General features: G+C 36.9%; 3 protein-coding genes across 4 annotated transcripts; 1 reads left to right on the top strand and 2 right to left on the bottom strand.

Annotated features, from left to right (window-relative positions):
* The first annotated feature begins 8,111 nt into the window (after positions 1 to 8,111).
* On the top strand, positions 8,112 to 9,531 carry LOC116207026. Its single transcript, XM_031539873.1, has 2 exons — positions 8,112 to 8,383; positions 9,001 to 9,531. The coding sequence occupies exons 1-2, from the start codon at positions 8,286 to 8,288 to the stop codon at positions 9,266 to 9,268; spliced, it is 366 nt and encodes a 121-aa protein (XP_031395733.1). The 5' UTR covers positions 8,112 to 8,285; the 3' UTR covers positions 9,269 to 9,531.
* A 1,870-nt stretch (positions 9,532 to 11,401) lies between these two features.
* Positions 11,402 to 15,279, bottom strand: LOC116208826 (probable plastid-lipid-associated protein 11, chloroplastic). Of its 2 annotated transcripts, XR_004157130.1 has the most exons (4): positions 14,686 to 15,279; positions 14,512 to 14,577; positions 13,305 to 13,466; positions 11,402 to 12,301 (listed from the first exon to the last, which is right to left on the bottom strand). XR_004157130.1 is itself a non-coding variant. In XM_031542388.1 (3 exons), exons 1-3 carry the CDS (start codon positions 15,168 to 15,170, stop codon positions 13,367 to 13,369), a joined length of 651 nt encoding a protein of 216 aa, XP_031398248.1. In that variant the 5' UTR covers positions 15,171 to 15,279; the 3' UTR covers positions 13,068 to 13,366. The 2 variants fall into 2 exon arrangements, 1 of the variants encoding a protein (XP_031398248.1); XM_031542388.1 differs by lacking the exon at positions 11,402 to 12,301 and having other exon boundaries at positions 13,068 to 13,466.
* Positions 15,280 to 16,314: 1,035 nt separating this feature from the next.
* LOC116209465 (RGS1-HXK1-interacting protein 1) lies at positions 16,315 to 20,286 on the bottom strand. Its single transcript, XM_031543109.1, has 9 exons — positions 19,986 to 20,286; positions 19,610 to 19,676; positions 19,412 to 19,489; positions 19,185 to 19,237; positions 18,714 to 18,797; positions 18,355 to 18,407; positions 18,193 to 18,257; positions 18,032 to 18,090; positions 16,315 to 16,677 (listed from the first exon to the last, which is right to left on the bottom strand). Exons 1-9 carry the CDS (start codon positions 20,214 to 20,216, stop codon positions 16,588 to 16,590), a joined length of 780 nt encoding a protein of 259 aa, XP_031398969.1. The 5' UTR covers positions 20,217 to 20,286; the 3' UTR covers positions 16,315 to 16,587.
* Positions 20,287 to 20,936: the final 650 nt, after the last annotated feature.

Raw genomic sequence — 20,936 nt, forward strand, 5'->3', positions numbered from 1 at the left:
TGCTACGGGACTGGCCCGGTAAGTCCTAGCTATCATTGAAAGAGAAAATCATCAATAAAAAATATAAATATAAGAAATTGAACGAGCCCAATCAGATTTGCCGCGCCGGCTTTTCAAGTGAGCTCCCAATTCCTCACTGAAAGCATTTCGTATAATCACTTAATTAATGTAATTTTTGCATCTCATTTTTTACTAAGTGCATCGTGCATCGATATATATATATATATATATATATATATATATATATATATATATGAAGAGCGCAGCCAAGAAGCCCCGTGATAACTTTTTAAATAAACCCCAACTCCTCGAAAAACTTTTCATATAGTCAATTAGTTAACGTAATTGAAGTATCTGTACCATTATATACTGTAAACACTCGATGTCCCCTAATAGTTACTTTTGCTGTAATTTTACGAAATAAATTGAAATTCCAACAGTGGGTGATGGACAAATCGTATTGTGTGGTGTAAGTTTTTCATTTGGAAATCGTCATTTTCTTATAGTGCAACACATGTATACATTACCCCGAATAAAATTCTTAAAATTTCTAAAAGCATAATAAAGTTTCTCAATTCGTGAGTAGATGTTCAAAGTTTTTCTGGAAAAATATTCATATTCTTGATAATAAATAATCAAGCAATAAATTAATCAATTACAATTACTTAATAATAATAAAGAAAAATAAAGTGAAAAATCTAGGAGTTCCATCTCGATGATCTAGGGTTCACTCAATTTTGTTTATTTTTCAATATCTTAATTTTAATGACATTATGATAATTAATTAGTATATTAATATTATGAATAAAATATTTAAAAAATTCTTGACTAACAAATAAAATAGAAAAATCATTTTGATGAAAACACGCTCGAGAAATTGAGAAATTTTCTCAAAAACATCAACTGCTATATTTGATTAATTTCTGTTCCCCCAACGCACACGCGCCTTTTACTTAATATGTCATATAAAACTAATTAACACAATAAAATCGTATATTTTGCAGTTACAAGAGAGGCTTATGAATCTAGTACTATGAAGTAGAAATTCTAATAGTTAACAAAGTGAAACGTATAATACTACAAGTATCGAATATGAAATCTCTTAATTACTAGACAAACACTACTCTACACTTTTTTAGATAAGTGGCATATTGATTTCTTAGCAAATATACAAAAAAAGAAAAAGAAAAAAGTTATAGCTTCTATATAGGACAGTATATCTAACAGTAATTGAAAAAATATGTATCAAAATTTATGTGTTAATCAACCTTACCTAGCAAGCGAGGTAGGAAATTGAAAACCCTAAAACCAATCTAAAACCCATAACTGTTTTGTTGCATAAAAGCACGAGTACCCCAACTCACAGACTGAACAAGTCCTAAAATCGAGGATGTCCAACTGCGGCACATGAACATCCATTACTCAAGATCGATATCTAGAACCACTACATTTGACACAGAGAGATCGAGTCCACTACTACTGAACACTCGTGTTATGCGGCAAATGCTGCCAACACTCCCACGAAGTTATGGACGATCATTTTCATGGTATATACCCTTGAGTGGTGGTATGATTGCCGATAAAGCCTCCATCTATCCTAATTTTAGATATCAATGTACAAGTGGAGTCTCACCGACTGCAAATACCCCACCATAGGTAATCGAAAACCTTAATAGTCACTAATGATCTTAAATAGAGTAGTTACAAGCGTTATTTATTTTTCTTTATTATATATTTTCTTATTTTCAAAATTTTCTTCATTCACAAAAATTTGCACGTAAATAGATTTAGTGATTATTTAAAGAGTAAGACCAAACATGGACCAACTGTATCACCTTGAATACGATATTGAAAAAATGAATGAGGACAAAATTGAAAATAAGCTAAAGATCAAGGACCAAAAGAAAATTTTCAATTAGATCTACATGGCCAATGGGGTAGAATATTAGTTTTACTATTAAGAATGGCATGAAGAATCTATTTTGATCAAGATTGGAGTGGGGTGTGTCATTAAGCAAAATCTCATGAAATGGGACCGTATTTTACCAATTGGAAATTCGGGCCTACCCGAATTGGATCTGCACATGCCAGACCGGACGCGATTCAGATGTTTAAGGATTATTTTATATTTGTCCATACCTTAGGAAGTTATCTATAAAATATTCTAGGAGACCCAATAACTGGATATACAAACACATCATAAATAGGGTAACCACTGGCAGAGTAACAGATGATGGCCTCGAACAAATTGATGGCCCCCATTAGAGTGTGAGGGTCATGAGGTTCTTGTGCTGTGATCAGTATTAGTCTTTACTCGATTTTACAGCAAAAATCCACTACCGGGTATATTATGCTTGTTTTATTTTGTCTAATAGGTTAATGGAAACCTAATAAGTAGTAATTCGTGTACGATGTTACTTCCATTATTTACTTTCTCATTTTTTGTTATTGACTTTAGCATGAGAGGGAAATTAAGATTTGCTCCCGACTACCGGGTATATTATGCTTGTTCTCTTTTGTCTAATAGGTTAATGGAAACCTAATAAGTAGTAATTCGTGTACGATGTTACTTCCATTATTTACTTTCTCATTTTTTGTTATTGACTTTAGCATGAGAGGGAAATTAAGATTTGCTCCCGATTCTCCCTTTGTGCAGGTGATCAAGGCCAATCATGGAGCACATGACGATGGTCAACTCCAATGTGACCTCAAGTGGTTCGTGACTAGAGGCTTGGAGTCCATAGCACGTGATCCATTCACGTGGGCATCTTGAGGATCACTAATTACTTTAGTGAAATTAGTGGTTAATTATTCGCTTTAGCACTTAATTTTCTTACATTACCCAATAAAAATAAAAGGGTAAATTGCACTAGTGGTCCAAAATGTTTTACAAATGTTTCATGATGGTCCAAAAAGTTTTTTTCGCTATATGATGGTACAAAATGTTTCAAAATTGTTTCATGATGGTACAAACCGTCAACTTGAGCTTGACGCCGTCAAGCCGACGCTGACGTGGCTACTACGTGTCACCTCCTTGCTGACATGGCCGAAAAATTTAAAAAAAAAATTTCAAAATTTTAAAATAATTTTTTTTTCCAAAATTTTTACTCTTTTTTGTATTTTTTTTATTTTTTATAAAAATAAAAAATATTTTAAAATTTTATTTTCAAAATTTTAAAATATTTTTTTATTTTCTTTTCAAAATTTTTACTCTTTTTTTGTATTTTTTTAATTATTTTTTGTATTTTTTTGGACTTTTTAAAATTTTATTTTGTCTTAAATGACGTGGCGCACTATGATTGGTTCCACGTAACAAAAGTGACACATAGGATGTGCCACGTCAGCAAAATGTTAACGGCGTTAAGGCTAATTAACGGTTTGTACCATCATGAAACAACTTTGAAACATTTTGTACCATCATGTAGCGAAAAAAACTTTTTGGACCATCATGAAACATTTGTAAAACATTTTGGACCACCGGTGCAATTTACCCAAAATAAAAATGAAAAGTAAATTGAGCATGAGCCACAAAACCAATCCTACTTAGATTTGGCCAATTAGCGACTAAAATTGGTGGCCTAGTGGTTCTAAATTTATTTTAAAGTGTTTTGATAATCCTAAGGTCTCAAGTTCAAATCTCGTCTACGCATTTGTGTCAAGACATTTGCTTGAAGTATGCTCTTTACTTGGCATGAGAGGTACCGACTTCTGTGAACTATACTAAATCTTTGGCGGTACTACATTGATGGAGAGAGTCCTTTCACTAATTGGTCAGATCGTCTGATATGTTCGCGATAAGTTTAAAAATTGCCTAACTGGTGGGGAAAAGATAGTCACTGTTGATGCCTGCCATTTTACCAATTTTTTTTAAAAATGATTGGGACACTCATGGATGGATGCAAAGTGGCTGATGGGGCAATCAACCTCCTAAATTATTGAGATATTATAGGATCTAACAAATAATCTGATAATTGTGGGATTTCATATGGAGCAAGCAAATTAGTCATTGTGGTAAAGTAGCTCATGATGTTAGAAAATATGATATTTTTATTTAAAAATATGGTACTATGAAATACTTTTGAATAGAAATATCGCATATTTGATGCCATCATGTCCAAGCATATTTATAGGGAAGTTAATAAATGTGCTGATCATCTCGTCAATCTTGGAGTCGAGTTACCTGATTTCCTTGTTACCTTTTTCTCTTTCCCCTCCTTCCATTAGGTAGATTTTATTTGATGACATTGTGGGGCTTTCAACTCCATGTTTTGTAAATGTTATGCGCATGGATGATTAATTTTAATGAATCCTCTTATTTTAAAATAAAAACATATTTCAATGTGATGCATCATGATGTCATCATATGACTAATTATGATGTCACAGAATTCGGTCAATTATATGGCATATTTATCAGGTTCGCCTCTCAAGTTTCACCATTTTATCCGGTTATTTGTGTCCTTCATGATCTTATTCCCCTTACTTGAAATCCTGCTCGCCCACTAGCGTCTTTGATGGTAAAAGGGTTTAAATTAAAGCCAATTCCTTGGAGGGGCGGATCCACTAGTGATTCCATTGACCCTACTCTAGTTTGAAAATTTTTGTAATAAAAAAAAATCTTTGTAATAATATTTTATGAGATAAAAAAAGAAAAAAAAAGAAAACTAATAATTTGTCTTTCAAGGGATCGATATTATATCAAATCTAATTTCAAGAAAAATTTTACATCAATTTTGATCATGACCTATTAAATATACATCATATTGTCCATTCCGTCTATTTGCCATTAAAAACTCTACGGAATACTCTGACATAAGGGGTAATATGATATTCATTTAATAAGTCAATGTCAAAATTGATGTAAAAAAATAAGAAATAATCTCACATCAGATGTTTCCGTCCACTATTAGACGGTGGGTGGACGGAAGGGTCATCTGATGTTCATTTTATCTGTCCATGTCTAATTTGTTATAAAAAAAATTTTAAAATCTGATTTGACTTAACATCAATATCTCGAGTGACAAATTATTAGTTTATCGAATGGAAAATGTAGTTTGCACCCAGTAGTTCTTAGGTCTTATAGATCCGCCGCGGTTCGATGTACGGCCGGAGAGTGCGGGGGCAAAAGTCCGCGATATGATGAGGAGCAGGGGAACATTACCAACGGGGTGTTGCTTTCTTTACTTAATGATGTTGTCGCGGAATTAGTTAAAAGGTAGAAACTAAGGTGAGCGAAGCAGGCGACAGTGCACGGGGGAGACTTGGTGTAAGTTTAACATTCCAAAATGCCCCCACCAGAAATGATTAATGACAAAGGTGTCCCCATTCGCTTATAACGACAAATAAACAGAGTACGAAGTTGACCCCTTTTTCCTTTCTCCCCTCCCCCATCTTTAAAATCCCTTTCCCAACTTTAATTGTTTGTGCCACTTTACGTTTCCCAAGGGGTGCCCTCGCCCACTCTCCGCTTGATGGCGCGTTCAACACACTCTCGAGGGCAGGCAGGCAGGCAGGCACCCCAATCATCATCGCATCATATGCCCTCACATATTTCCCTTTCATTTAGATTTTATTAGAGAAAGAAAGCGCCATTATAGTTTCCAATAAAACCGTGTTTACCTTACCTACGAATTGGAGTAAAAAGTTTGGTGGTCGAATGACACGGCTCCATTGTAGAGGGTTGTGATGAGATCCAGTCGATTAAACCTCGTAAATTGTGTTTTTCTCGATGCTCCAGCAACGCTCCTGTTGCCTATGCCAAGAAGAGAAATCGAACTCAAGGTTGGAGGTTTCGAACTTTCGATTGACAATTCGAAGCCCGAGTCAGGGAGAGAAGGGCATGTAATAGTTCGAAAGTGAAAGAGTTTAAGGAATGTTTGAGTTACCTATTGAGTGGTGTGACTCGATCGGATATTTGTAGGTCTACTTGAGATTTAGTTTACTTGATCCGTCCAACTCCCCTAGGTATTAGTCTGGTTGGTCGATCGAAACTTTGAGTCGCCTAGTTGGATATATGCAAGTTGTCAGCTCCAACCCTTTCAGTAAGTTGAGTGGCCATGAAAGTTAATACCTCGGAGTTATTTGTTGGTAACCTTTTTTAATGTCTATATCATATTTAAGGTCCAATGACCTTACTATATAGTCTATCTGACTAAATTGGAAGCTCGTGTTAACTTACGGAGTTCCTTCACTTGATCATGAGAATTAATTAGGAGTATCTATGCAACAGGGAAAAAAACAAACTACAAGCTATTTGATTTAGGTCTTTTCTTAGATCACAAACTTTAGCGAGAATGACCTCACAAAGGCAACCTAAAATTTTATTATCAGCAAGCATATTCATATTTCTAGCTATTAATAAAATTATACTTCTAGCATTATAATTTTATTATGATCATATTAGGAATTTTATAACAATAGTTATACACATCAATAGAAAAAAAGTAGCATCAAATAGTTGAAGATTGTAAGTATCAAAAAAAAATTATTTATATGATATTATCTATTATGTGATGATATTTAGTGGTTACGTTATCGTAAAATAAATATCTTGAATATAATATATACCATGTATCATATCAGTTAAATCCAAAAGAAGAAATATTATTATGATTTTCATCTTATACTACCTCTTTTTTCTTTTTTCCTCCTATCTTTTTTCTTTGTACCAAAGAAGGCCAAATTGAGGTGTACAATTAACGGCGTATTCTTTTGGCCGCAAATATTCAATGATCCATAGCTCCTAAGTCAATTAATTAATTAGCCTAGTACACATGATATATCAGCATATGTAATGTTCTAATACTTATTTATATAATCTAAATCTTTAAATGGTTACATACTGCAAGTTGTTCCAATTGATGATGGTTCATATTGCAAGTGGCTTGGATGTGCATTTAACTGATTACAGTGAGAGCCAATTATATAGCATGCACGACTATGGCCTCCCTCAAACCAAATAGGAAAAGGAAAAATAGCCGAGAGTGTATGGCACGCGCCAATGAGGGGCTTCACTATGTTAGTTGGCTGGCCTTTTCGAATAATATATTGGCAAAGGCAAAAACAAGAAAAGGACAGTAATAAGTTAATATCAGAAAGGGTCTATCAAAATCAAAGTGAAGAACATACATTTTCACCAAGGAAAAAAGAAAAGAAGAGTATATATTTGTGAAAAGAAAATTGAAAGAGTATAAAATAAACACGAAGTGTAGTGTAATTGTAAGCTGCATTATCAGCTGGCGAATTTTATTGACATGTAGGGTTTTAAACTGTCATTAAAAGCATATTATTGTGGGGGATTTTATCTACCGGAAAGAATTTAATTTCGGTTAATAGTCTAAAAATACGACGTAGAATTAAAAAAGAAAAAGAAAAAACAACAGCATAGGTAAGCTGTGAAATCAGGCTGGTCTCCCTCAGGGGCACAAAAGTCATTTAGGACCCAGGAAATATTTCCTTGGCCTCCACTCCCCACATTTTTCTCTCTCCAAACAGGAAAAAGGTGAAAACGACTGCGAGCAACCCTGTGGGATGCCTGGTCTCTCCGAACCTGCCCATCTTATATACATATATATATATATATATATATATATGTATGCGCATTTAATATAAATAAATATTCAATAAATAAAATTTAAATAATCCAATCTCCATCTCCTCAACAATCTCAATACATCGGCGCATGATCTTCAAATGCTACAATCTCCCCATCAAGTACCGTCCCAAAAAAATAAAAAGTTTGAAGGATCCTAGGAATTGAACACTAACATGGAAACCCCGAACTTTATATATTCCGAACGATATAATATAAGGTCATCTGTTAAAGCATGCAATAAGCTAATTGGAACCGACGTGAATTGATTTAAACGGTTCGATACTTGTTTCTCTCAAGCAATATCTCAAGTTCGAGTTATGTGAATAAAGAAAACTCATACTTGGAGAGTTTTACCCTTTAATGAATTGACCCGGTCAAACTGAATTAGTCGTAATCTAATTGGATTTCTTGATACCATTAGTACCAAGATTGACACCGAAAAATAAACTAATCGGGCGTTTAAAGGTACGAGGAGTGGATAATATAATATGCCATCTATTTAAGGATCCATCCCATTCATCGGCCGACTCAAAGTATCAATCCATCCGTCTCCTCTTATTCTCCACTCCTCCTCCCTCTTCTTATATAATAAATAAGAGCTCTCCTCCTCCTCCTCTTCTTCTTCTTATTCTCCTCCTCCTCATCTTCTTTCTTGCTGGGCCCTTCTGAAAGCTTGTACTTGGAGAGAAGGAATGGTGGATTTTCAAGTGGTGTGCTGCATGTGCGGCGACGTGGGTTTTCCGGACAAGCTCTTCCGGTGCATCCGATGCCTCAATCGCTTCCAGCACTCGTAAGCACTCACCTCATCCCAGCCCTCCTTTATGCCCATTCAATCCAATATGTTTTTGTGTGTGTGTGTGTGTGTGTGTGTGTGTGTGTATCATTCATCATGTGAAGATTTTTTTTTCTTTTTTCCCTCTCCTTTCATCGTCTCAGCCGCATTTTTGCTAATTATTGGATAGATTCCGAGTCTGTATATATGAGTCGATATTCAGCTCGGAATTGAGTTAGTCCTTCTCGTAATTAAGCACACAATGGAACATGATTTCATGTGTGATCGAGAATCGGATCATGCTCATGGGAAGGAACGCATACCCTTGATTGTCCCGGCCGGGGTTTATGCGGAGCAATAATCGAAGCCGGAAGCTAAAAGGAATGAGAGCTTACGAATTTTACGAAATTTATGCCTGACCCAGAAATCGGAATGAGCTTCTACTTGCGTGATCAATCCCATGGATATCTTTATCCGACACATGTAGAACTATATATACTTATATATGTGTATGTATATATATGTATATATATATATCAACAACTGTGTGTTTGTGTATATACATATTTCAGCTTTGAGCAGATAGATGAGTGCATAAAGTAATACGGACCCCTTTCTCCGTTACTGTGTTATAGGTATTGTAGCAACTATTACACCGAATCGTCAGTGCCAATTGAATTATGTGATTGGTGTCAAAGCGAGCAGAGGAGTTCCACGAGACATGGCGGGAGCTCGTCGTCATCATCCAGAAAATCCATGGGTGGTGGGCACGATAGTGATCGGGTTAAGCCTCATGATAATGCAGTCGAGAAATCCGGAAAGAATGCAAGCACGGCGAGCGGGGTCCCATCTCCTAGGACCACAACACGCCGGTACAAGCTTCTCAAGGATGTCATGTGTTGACAATTTTCTCGAGATTTAGACGGTATTTTTCTAGGAAAAAAAAAAGCAGAAAACTTCGATGGCTAAGTTGTGTATATATAGTAAAACAAGCTAGCTAGTGATGATATGGTTTCTTATTAAGCGCTTTTTTTTCTTTATTTATGCACTTTCATTTGCTAAAACTATATATATATATATATATATATATTATATATCAGTGATAGTTTTGCTTGAGATGTGACTGAAGCTGTTGATGAGAATTGAAAACATGTAAATTACGTTCACTTGTCCAATTGTGCAGTCGCTCTGTTGGGTTATATCTGTCAATTGTAATTATTCTAATTTCTAATTGACCATCAAAATTGAAAAGAAATAGAGTTATTCATTTAAAAAAAAGAAGAAGAAGAGAGAGATAGAGTTCCGCAAGCGCACCATGCACGTGTGAACAGTAAAACAGTAAAACAGTAAAACAGATAGAGTTATTCATAATAATAATAAAAAAAAGGAGAGAGATAAGAGATAAGAGTTCTATAAGCGCACCATGAACGTGAGAACAGTAAAACAGTGCAAGGGGAACAAACGTTTCAAATCTCTTTCCTTTTATGGTAAGGAAAGTAGCTCAAAGTGGTTTTAATCAAAAGTTCCCAAATCAAATCGCGAGAATTTGGCTCAACTGGAAGAATCCGGAGTCCAAGTAATAATAATAATATTAAATTAATAAATTAAAAATATCTCGTGATCTCATTTATAAAAAAGAAAAAAACCAAAAGGAAATGTTCGCAAATCAACATCAAAGTATGGAGGAGGAAGACGATTTGTTTCGTCGTCAAGTTGCTCGACAGGAGCGAGGAGTAAAAAATTGAATGCTCCCTCAGCTCAGTCGGATTCCTTTTGTCCTAAGAAATTCATAGTACCTAAAGGCTGCAAAAAAGTCCCTTATTATTCAGATTCATTGCAAGCATTTAATGCCTACCTTATAACCCCACTATTTCTTTGTTTTTTTGTTTTTTTTCTCTTTCCGTTTTTCTTGATGAGACGGTTTCCGACACTGTGCATGGATACATATAATTTCGACCGTGCCCGCGCATGATACACGTAGTCCTTTTGTTATTTTTCGAAAATTGTTAATTAATTTTGAATGGAAAAAATTCACTCCATGAGAGATTTTTAATCTTTAAAATAACTTGACTCAAATTAAATTAGTTATGCTCTATTTTATTTTCGAATACTAAAGTGCGCACACAAAAAAAAAGTGGGAGTACATTAATATTCCCAAATATTATAAGTTCAAAAAAGAGTGAGAAGTCATTAATTGTTGAAATTAATTAAGCTATTAATTGTTGAAATTAATTAAAAGATAAGATTTTATCCGTATTACTTAAGGAGCAGTTTGAGGGAGGAAAAGGATTACTTCTGGGGGACGAATATCTTTTGCTTCTAATTATTATATTAGTGTGGGTTAAGATAATTAATTTATTCTAACCCAAATAATTAAAAAATAATAATTTATTAAGGGACTTGTAAAAGGAATATTTTATTTATTGATAAGGGGTGAAAAAAATAAAAGGGGAGGGGATGACAGACTGAAGAAGTAAAAATCTTTGTGGGAACGATGAAAAAGACAAGAGGCCAAGGGGCAGAGCAGAGAAACCAAAGTGCGGGGAGGAAGTAAAGAGGGTTAAGGTAAAGAATGAGCTGAGCTGGTGGGTTCCAGGCCACTCGTTGGAGGTCGGCATTGCACACAGCTAACTACAAGTTGATATTTCTCCTTCTTATTTTAGTTATTTTATTTAATAGATCAACTGATTGTGTTACCAAGTTGGATAATTCTAATGGTTCGATATAATAAAGTTTCGAATTCGAGTATTAAAAATAGAAAGAATTCATAATTAAAAATATTTTTATCTCTTAGTGAGTCAATTATGCTCGATTCTCAATTAGCCGAGCTCGTACGACTTCTGAAACCAATTGATGCAAACCAAATAAATACCCAATAGTGCTTCAAAAATTTACCGGACTTTCATGCTCCAACCGGCCACTCCAATAGGGTTAGATCCAAATTGGCCCCAATTTCCTTCTCCGATGACCAAGTATAGTCTCAATTAAAAGAGTGAAATTAGGAAGTAATTGCTTATGTATGGAGGATAGAGGTTGTCGCTAATATGCAAAATTATTGCAATTATATATTTAAAATAATATGACCTGCATTTCCTTCCCTTATTCACATTGTGGGCCACGACCTGCTAGGGTTGTGGGCTTCAGCCCATAAAGAGCCTCATTTGCACAAGCCCTAATCTTGAGGCCCATTATTTGCTCACTAGCTGGGCGCTGAGTACGTACGTCCTCCATTGGGCGTGGCAACGCCAGAGGTTGCGATCTCGACGAGAGTAAAATCCTGGAGAAAGCATAATCCGCGCTTGGTTTCGGTTTGTACGTCCTCGACCGTTAATTTAGATTGCCCTCGGCCATCAGAATCGTGATCGCCTCACCTCCCCAAGCATCAAATCAGTCATTGTTGTACACTTTCCCAGCCTCGATCATCCTCCCCTTACACCCAGCCTAGGGGTATTAGACTCGTATACCAATCAGTTTCCCACAGGGCTGCAATAGCCCCATATATCTTGAGCCAGTACTGTGACTGTGCCAGGATACCATCGCAGGACGCCTGCCTAACTCATGCCCTGATATAGTTAGTTGCCTTTAGATATATTTATCGGTAACAGAAGCAATGAGGGCTATCACCATTTCTACAATACGAGGAATTGTGCTACGAACTCCAATCAAAAGAAGTACATACTAGTTCTTTATCTGCGATCCCAATCAATAAAGGCGGAGGACGGAAAAGATTCAGTCCTTGATACATACCTAATAATCACAAGGCCCTACATAAACCCTTCAGGTATGCCTAAACTTCTCCAAGTCCACCCAGTCTCACCTGTTGTAAGTTTGGAGCAGTTTAAGGAGCCCGTAGACTCAACATTGGGAATGCGTACAGCCAATTTTCCGACCACCAGTCTGTCCCGTTCCAACCTCGATATGTGGTATCGTCTTGCACTTTGTTTATTGAGATTGTTCGAAAGATATGGTCCAAACCCCATGAAAATAAGAAAAAAATCAAAGAAATAGATAGATATGATTAATAAAAAAAATCAGGACGAAGATGTGGACATAAACTTGAATTATGAAACTCTATCTCATTGTTACATGACCTTTCTAGTGCTACCTAATAGTTTCATAAAAAGAAATTTATCAATTAATTTAAATTTATATGAATTTTGCCAAGTTTTGTAACTGCTATATGTTAACGAATTTTAGATATTCATCTATATTATTTGTGTTTAGAGATATAATTTCATCTTATTTTTGCAAATTTAAAAATTCTCTCTAATTTAAAAATTCTTGAAATATTAAATATTTTCCTCAATTTAATATATAGTCTAGAATGTTCTAGGTAGATAAATGTGTAAAATTACTTGTTTAGATCCTAGAAGAGTGCAAGGAAAAACCTACGACAAAATATCTAGAGATTACAAGGACTAGAATAGAAATAAGTAGGGAGTTTTTAGAAGAAGAGAGAAGAAATAAAAAACTGAGGGAGCAATAGAAAATATTAGAAATGGAAATGAAAGCATTAGGATGTGGCGGTGGAGAGTGGCGGTGATTTCCTCCGCCAAAGACACCTCTCTATATATAGGAGCCATGAGCGTTTGTATCTATTTATAAGCAAGAAAAGAGAGTGAGAGTATTCGCGAGAGTGTGAGGTGTGAGGAACAGGGGTGTCCTCCTCAAGTATAAGAGTGTGTGTGTGGGTGCGTGTAAGTGTGTGTAAATATTTTTGAGATTAATAAAAGTTATTTGTTCGGTCCACCATACCCGAACCAAAGATTACTCAAGTAGCGTATGACAGAACCTACAAGTGGTATCAGATACTCCTACAAAAGATTATAAGGGAAAAACTAAAGAATGGCATAAGGGGAGGGGGTGCAAAGACGACATCAAAAGCTAGACGTTTCTTTAATGAAATATACCTACCAAAGCTACTTGGGTTTATACCTACCTGGTCCACCTGATGTGCGACCATACTGCTTTGACAACGTTTGAGATGGAGGGAGTGGTCTTTCATTCTTTCCAATCATATGAAGCATGATCCACGATCAGATAATCTCCTCGGATATCTTTTACAACGCGTATCTCATCATCTATGTATACAGACTCAAACCTGCAGAAAAGGAGAAAGTTTCAACAGAAAACCAGGAGAAATGCAGCTTCTTATATCTATTTACTCGAGATTATGTGCAAATAGAGAGAGAGAAAGAGAGAGAGAGAGAGAGAGAGAGAGAGAGAGAGTCTAATCAGAACTCAGCTAAAAGGACGAGACAGTTATATCATGGACATTTCCTTCTAATTAGGTGCTATTTGGATGGATGTGATTGCTTAATTTGGATCGCAAACACAAGGTATTCATTTGATATAAAACACGATTGCATATTTATTAACCACGGACATAACAGGACAACATGGTTATAGCATGAAATTTTTTATCCATATTCGAAATCAATTGCTCGTGGAAATTGAACACTAGGCTATCATTTGACCTCGAATGCAGTTGCATAAGTGATAATATTAGCGGCTCGAGAAGACATCAAAAGACAACAGAGGAGAGCATCAAACAACACAAAATGGTTAGTCCACATCGGAGAACTTTTTGAAGATCACTGACCCAAGAAAACAGTGCTCTATGAGTATTAAGCATCTGCTTAACCATACACGACACAGTCAAGGTGTGAATACATATCAATGCTCAGTAACAATTGAATGATTCCGTCAGCACTAGTTCTATTGCGGCAATAGTCTAACGAATAATGCCGATGCAAGCTTCCGCATGCATATCCTCAACTAGTCTTCCATTAAAAATTCCATTTTACCATTTCTCGGACTGTCCCAGATTGTTATTGGACAACCATAACAGATGATATGTCTATGCAAGACTAGGTTCATCACTCCCTCTTCTCCATATGATGCCACTCTTGATTGCAATTAACATTATAAAAGCCTCCAATTGAAAATCATGAGTTGATTGACATTATTAAAGCCACCAATTGGAAATCACAAGTTGTTCGAACAAAACATCTCACGAGTATATGATTCACATCGTTATTCGGAACTCAGACCTATTGTGATTCTGACAAATTCGAGGATTCACCCGCAATTCAACTCAGCTTGAGGCTCAAAAAAGTGAGATAAGATCATGAAAAAGTACTTACCATCCCTGCCCAAATGGAGGAAGTGGGACCTCCCAGTTCTTCCCTCGAAGAACAGCACTCGTAAATCTACATGAAAACAGACAACAAAGGATTGTCATTTTTTTAGTCGATTTTCTGTTAATTCGAAAACGAAAGGGTGCTTTTTTCTTGAAGGCTGGAATGGCGACTCTGTACCTGAAATTCACTCTCTGCTTGGAAGCAATTTCAATGGTGGACCGTACGAAGAAGACTCCGTCGGGAGGGAAAGTGATAACATTGTTAAGGACCCTCCTGTCCACATCGATCACCTGCAGGACATCCCCCGCCGCCGTGCCGAACCACCGGGCGTTCTCGATGATGAACAGCTGCTCCTTCTCGGTCGTCCAGAGGAGCCGCCACGTGGCGGAGAGGAGGGACCCGTCGGTGGTGACAGTGTCCCGGCCCAGGGCGGCCATGTCGTCGATGGCGGCAATTATGGAGGAGAGGGCCTCGGGGTCCCTCTGGGTCTTGAGCCCGAGGTCCTGGTCGGCGATGAGGCTGAGGAGGCGGCTCTTCGGCGACGCCGCGGCGGTGAGGGAACAGCGGGCGGGTGCAGGTCGAGGAGTGGAAGTCAGGGGCCGGCTGGGGTTTGAGGACAGAGACAGAGGTGAAGTGGAAGAGAGGGAGAAGGAGATAGCCATGGAAATGGAGACGGAGAAGACTCTGTTTCAGTTGCCGAAACTCCGGCACCGATCATCGACATTATCTTGGAAAATGGGAACATGAAAATCCGGTGGGGTTTGTTTAAGGGATGGAGTATATGTGGTCGACTACAATTCAAAGTCCCTGTAACGGTCAAATAACGAAGACCGGAAAGTTACCGTTTTATTTTTTCAGTAATCATTATACATAATTATATGAAATTATAAGCACATAAATAATTAATATTAATATTAATCAATAATTTAATCTATTCTGATGCCTGAGACATTTTTCAGAGATTTAATTTTTCTTTTTCTATTTTCTAACCGGAATTTTTATATATTTTAAAATTTTAAATTATTTACGTGAGTGCCCAAACCGATCTCTACGCTGGTTGGCTAAAGTTTGTGGGAGAATGAATTTTCTCTCCCTTCACATGAATGAACCGAACCGATGTTGCAAGTAAAGCCAACTGAACCAAAAATACTTCCCTCCCAGGGCAAATGTGTGTATAAGAAGTAATACAGCTAGTTTGGTAGCATCTGGAATAGGACGTTTTGCCTATTGGTGTTTCCCTTCGGTTGAAAAACATAAAATATTTATAAAAAAAAAAACAGAAAACAAGAATACTTTGGTTTGGTTCGACATTAAACCGGAATACTTTGATTCAGCTCGGTTTTTCTTATAAGTAGTTTGATTCAGTTTTTTATTTTCGTTTCTTTTTAGTAATTATGTTTTCCCCAGTTCTTAATTTCCTTTTACTAAATTATGTTTTGCAAAAGTTCTTAATAAGTATTTGCTAGCTTACTTCAACTGCGGTATTTCCTCTAATTCATGCGAATGTACTTTCTTACAAGTAAACTTTAGAGGTAAATTTTCATTATTGACTTACAACATGTAAATACGCTAGCACTATGATACATACAAATAACAACACGACCGATGCATGCACGGATTACCACTCTAGTTACCAGAAATTTCAATCCAGCATAAGTTCCCTCTAGAAAAACGATACGGATGTGCCGGTTATGGTTCACCATCCGAAACCCTCCCCAGTGTAAATTTTAGAGCGAAAAGAATTCACATAAAGCAACAAGAACTTGGAATGAAATTGCTTAGCAAAGCCTTGATATCAATCGAAAATAAAGGAGAGAAAGAAACAGACCAATCATCACATGACCAAAACTTTTAGCTTACAAACAATTTCCTCAAATGGGAATGTGTTCAAAGTAAGGAAGCCTTTGCTTCGTGTTTTAAGTCAATGTGATAATGGTGCCGGTGGCAACATTATTTTGGCCTACAAAAAACATCGGTATGACGGCAAGGCATGGCAAGCGGCAATGGAACTCTAAAATGTGGCCTCGATATATCCTTGATCTCAATCTTGTAATGCGTAAGAAAATCACGTTTAATAATTCATACAGATATCCCGTAATCACTGATCTTCGAGACTTCCTTTTTCAGAGAATTCCTCTCCCGCTTAGCCTCAGATTCCAGTTTAGAGACCTGCCATGTACATTCAAACTGAATAAGTGCATAGTAAAGTAATCATCCACATAATTAAAAAGACATGGCCAATACGAAATTCTATCCTTGTCATATTACAATGACTAAGGTAAGTAAGTAAACCGAAACTCAGACATTCTGGGTAATATCTGCATCGTACATACAATCTTTGCTGGAATTCTCTTGGATTCCTCAACAATCAACTAACAAGGCAGAAAAGCGAAAAATGAAGCATTAACCATCAAAAGTAATTCGCTGTTGGATGAGTCTAACCAAGAAGAGGAATTCTTGGTCAGTCCTATAATATGATGGTTATGGCAAGAGAGAAGCATGCCGACTAGCGAGAAGTGCTTTTGGACAACCTGAATGAGTTTTTATTCCTCCAGGGTAAAGGACACAGGAGAAATCACATTTAGACAACTCGTGTCACGTAATCGACAGAAGTATCTGCAGCCTCAAATCTGACATTCTATACTTTCTAATAGAAAATAACAGACCGGAGTTCAAGCTTATAAAACAAGTGCAGATGTTTCTCCAAAAATTTTTGATGGTATAAAATAATGGGTTTGAGTCTCACGCCATTCATTTACCCTCCTCCGTTCAACTTAATTCCACCTAATAGGATTTTTTTCATCATTACCCCAAAAGTATATCATAATAACTAACAAATAACAACTTTTAACAAGTCCAACCTCCCAGAATTCTTAATAGTAATCCTCCAAAATTTCTCAACACTAATTTTGTGAACTTAAGGAAAGCCTAAATACTGATGAAATGAAACGCCATAAGGTCTGCTCATATACATGTACAGTGAAGAGAGATAGGCTCCTATCTCTTTTTTCTCGCTTAAAGAAGCACCAAAATCTAGCAAAAGAAAGCCAAATAAATCCTAGGAAAAATCTAAGTTGTTTAATCCTTTGAATTACCTGGGGATGATAGTGATATTCTCACAATTTCAGGTCTATTTGGCAGGCACATTTATTAAAAGGGAAAATTAAGTGAACCGGATAAAAAGTACGACAACCAAAAGAAATATTACAACAGTTATCCACCATGAGGAATGTACTTGGATAGCAACTTTTGTGGCCTCAATATTGTAGTTGATTAGCTTCACTCTACCCTCCAAAATGCAGATTTGACTCCACACAGTATGAGGTGCCTTAGTTAAAATGAAATTTTATCCCGAATATAAACTTGTTCTAAAAATCACAATGTCATACTATCTCCTATGATTAGCATCCGAAGGTGGCAGCTTAATTTTCATCTATAAATTTATAGTTAAATCAGAAGATTTATACAGAGTCTAAAATAAATAAATTACCAGGGTCCTACCAGAGCTGTTGAGAAAGCTAACCTGGGATCTGAATCGAGAAGCTTCTCTTCGAGGAAGTTCTCTGAGAATGTCTTTAAGACCTGATGCAGCAAACATACACAATCAAAAAGAGAATCATGAACTCATATACGCTCTAAGCTGAGATATAATAAAAGAGAAGAGAAGAGAAGAAGATTGCATACCCTCTGCTTGTCTTTCTATCTTATGCGCTGAACCAATCACACTTTGGATCTGCTTTCCGGCTTGTCTGTGGCAAAGAAAGAAGACTAAAAACCATTAAAAACATTTATCCTCGTGGGGCATAGTGAGATAGATGTTCACCGTTAAAATGAGCAGAACCCAACCGTAGTTTAGTCCTCCCTCGTATCATTTCCTCTTCTGCCATTTGCGCTCTCTTCTGCAACATTAGATTTATATTGACTTTTCTAGATGCTAGGCAGTATAAACTTGAACACACACATTTCACTATGTTATAACAATAACATAGAACTCTAGCACACTACACATTTGTCGACAATACGGCATACAAGTTTATGTTGCAGTTTCTTCAAAAATTTCAGTAAGCCCATAGACCTGGCTTATTCACTACGATACTATAAAAGCCATTGACTTTGAAGAATTCACCTTGACTAGACTACATATTTTAAGTAGATGATGCACTTGTTTGTATACAATTGAGTTGGACTGGAAAATGGGCACTCACTTCCAACTTCTGAGATTCGGCCTTAAGGAGATCAATTGATTGCCGGAGCTCCTTAACTTTTGACTCAGCTCTGGAAAGCATTGCCTGCACGAAGAACCATGTTCACATAAGTTCCAGTGCACAGACACAACCTTTTGAAGAGAAAAACTGTGAAGGATAAGTTATGGCCAAGGTTTGCAAGCCTTGGTATGTATAGCAACTATTGGAGCCGATCCAGAAACACAATAAGGCAAAACCGATTTTCTAGTATCAATCAGGCGCTATCATTAATTATGTTAGTACATCATGAGTTAATGGAGCATTCTCATTCCCCAATCAAACAAAATCAACAATGCATCCTCATGCCAATGGTACAAGTACTGAACTTCTTGTGCCTTCAGTAGATAGTTAAAAGAACTTTTCAACTCCTCAAAGATAGCTAATATTTTGACAAGGACGAGAAGCTAAATTGCTAATACTGCTAGCACTCACCTCTTCACTCATAATAAGGCGTATAGTTTTGTAGTACAGGAAGCTCCTAGGCTCTGCATTAATATGAACAATTGTGTAAGTATGAGTTAATATCACTAACAAGTCAGCACTTGCTTTAATAGCAACAGGTTATCCTAGGAACATGGCCAGATGAAGTTCCAGATTGATTAAGACATAGCTTTTAGTCTATCTACAATGACAAAGTAATGCAGAATCCAGCATCATACTTTTTAGTAGAACGAGTCCTAACCCAGCCATCGTTCCCACAGTCGCCATTGGATGTGAAGCTGCAACATCAACACCCTCTGCAAGAAAACGTACACATGGAGACCTCATCAAGATCAGCTATAAAAGCCAAAGGGCATACATGGAATGGTAAAAGAACAAGCCGTACAATTCAAAGAAGAGACCAAAAAGAAAGAAACCTTTGATCTTGCCAAAGACAATGTCCTCGTGAGCAGCATATTTAGCCTTGACATCTCCAAGCAAATCCTGCGTCCGAAAGTTTCACATTAAAATTCGACAAAAATGAAAAACCGAGTCAGTGAATAGAAAAGAAAAAAGCATTTATGATCCCCATAAATCGCAAAGTGCAATAAGGTCCTCATTTCTACATTATGACATACAAATAGCTCATCTTCCTTCATAGATTACTGCCAATTGAAGGGCATAGGAATCCACTGACAGATACAAAACCTAAGCTCATCTCAATTTCTACGAAACAAGAGGAGAGAGGACGCATTGCGGTAGAATCATCATCAATACAACAGATTGAAGCAAACGAGAAGGCCAGAAACTCACGAGACTCTGGGCGAAATGAGCCGAAGAGGTGGAGATGATCTGGGAGAGGCGGGATTTGGAAGCCTCAGCGAAGGAGTCGACAGTTCGTTGGACGTCCTCCTGGAGAAGGCGGGCTTGCTGGGCCGCGTAGTCGATCCAAGGAGCGGCGGCCTCCAGGGTTTCTGATTTATTGTGCAGCGAATTCGGCTTCTCGTCCGGTGCTTCTGCCACCGTCGCCATTGAAGGATGCATTGCTCCACCCCCAAGTTCGTCCCTCGTCTGAATTTTCTTCCTTTCGCTCCGCGTCTGTTCTGGCAGATGATGTAAAACTGGGAACAAGAGTTTCGGTGCTCCATTTTCGGGTCTATCCGGGCGGGTCAAAATCCGGACCCAACCGCGACTGCTTCAAGGGCCCGTGAAATGAACGACGCTGCATCTCCATTCTTGACGAAAAGTTGCCGTTCCATTGTATTGACCATAATGACCTAATTTTGAATAAGAAGTGGACCCGATTAATTCAGTTTGAACTGAATCGAGAATTAATAAATAAAATTCTCTCAGCATGAATTTTTTTTTTCATTCGTAAGAGTTCTCGGTTGAACAAGAATCATTTGATTCTCAATCCTTTATTTCTCAATTTTGTCCGAATTCATTTGTTGTTTTTATGTTGCCCTCAATATGCACCAGTTAGTCCACTTTGCTCTTAAAAAGTCCAAGTTTCTATCGAATCTATTGACATGTAAATTGTTTGTAAATGAATAATTTTAAAAAAAAAATTATAAGAAAATTAAAAATAAAAGAAGAATTGCAAGTAGTTTGTCCAGGTCACCAATGGTTACTAAGGCCGTTTGTTTTGTAGGATGAGTATAACTGTATATGAGGCTCTCGCCCTCAAGATTGGTATCACAAACTACGATTTCTAAAATCTGTCTCGGAGAGAGGGGCCTCATTGCTTGCCACATCACAGTCTTA

The sequence above is a fragment of the Punica granatum genome, chromosome 5 (genome assembly GCF_007655135.1).
Source record: "Punica granatum isolate Tunisia-2019 chromosome 5, ASM765513v2, whole genome shotgun sequence".
NCBI classification, from domain to species: domain Eukaryota; kingdom Viridiplantae; phylum Streptophyta; class Magnoliopsida; order Myrtales; family Lythraceae; genus Punica; species Punica granatum.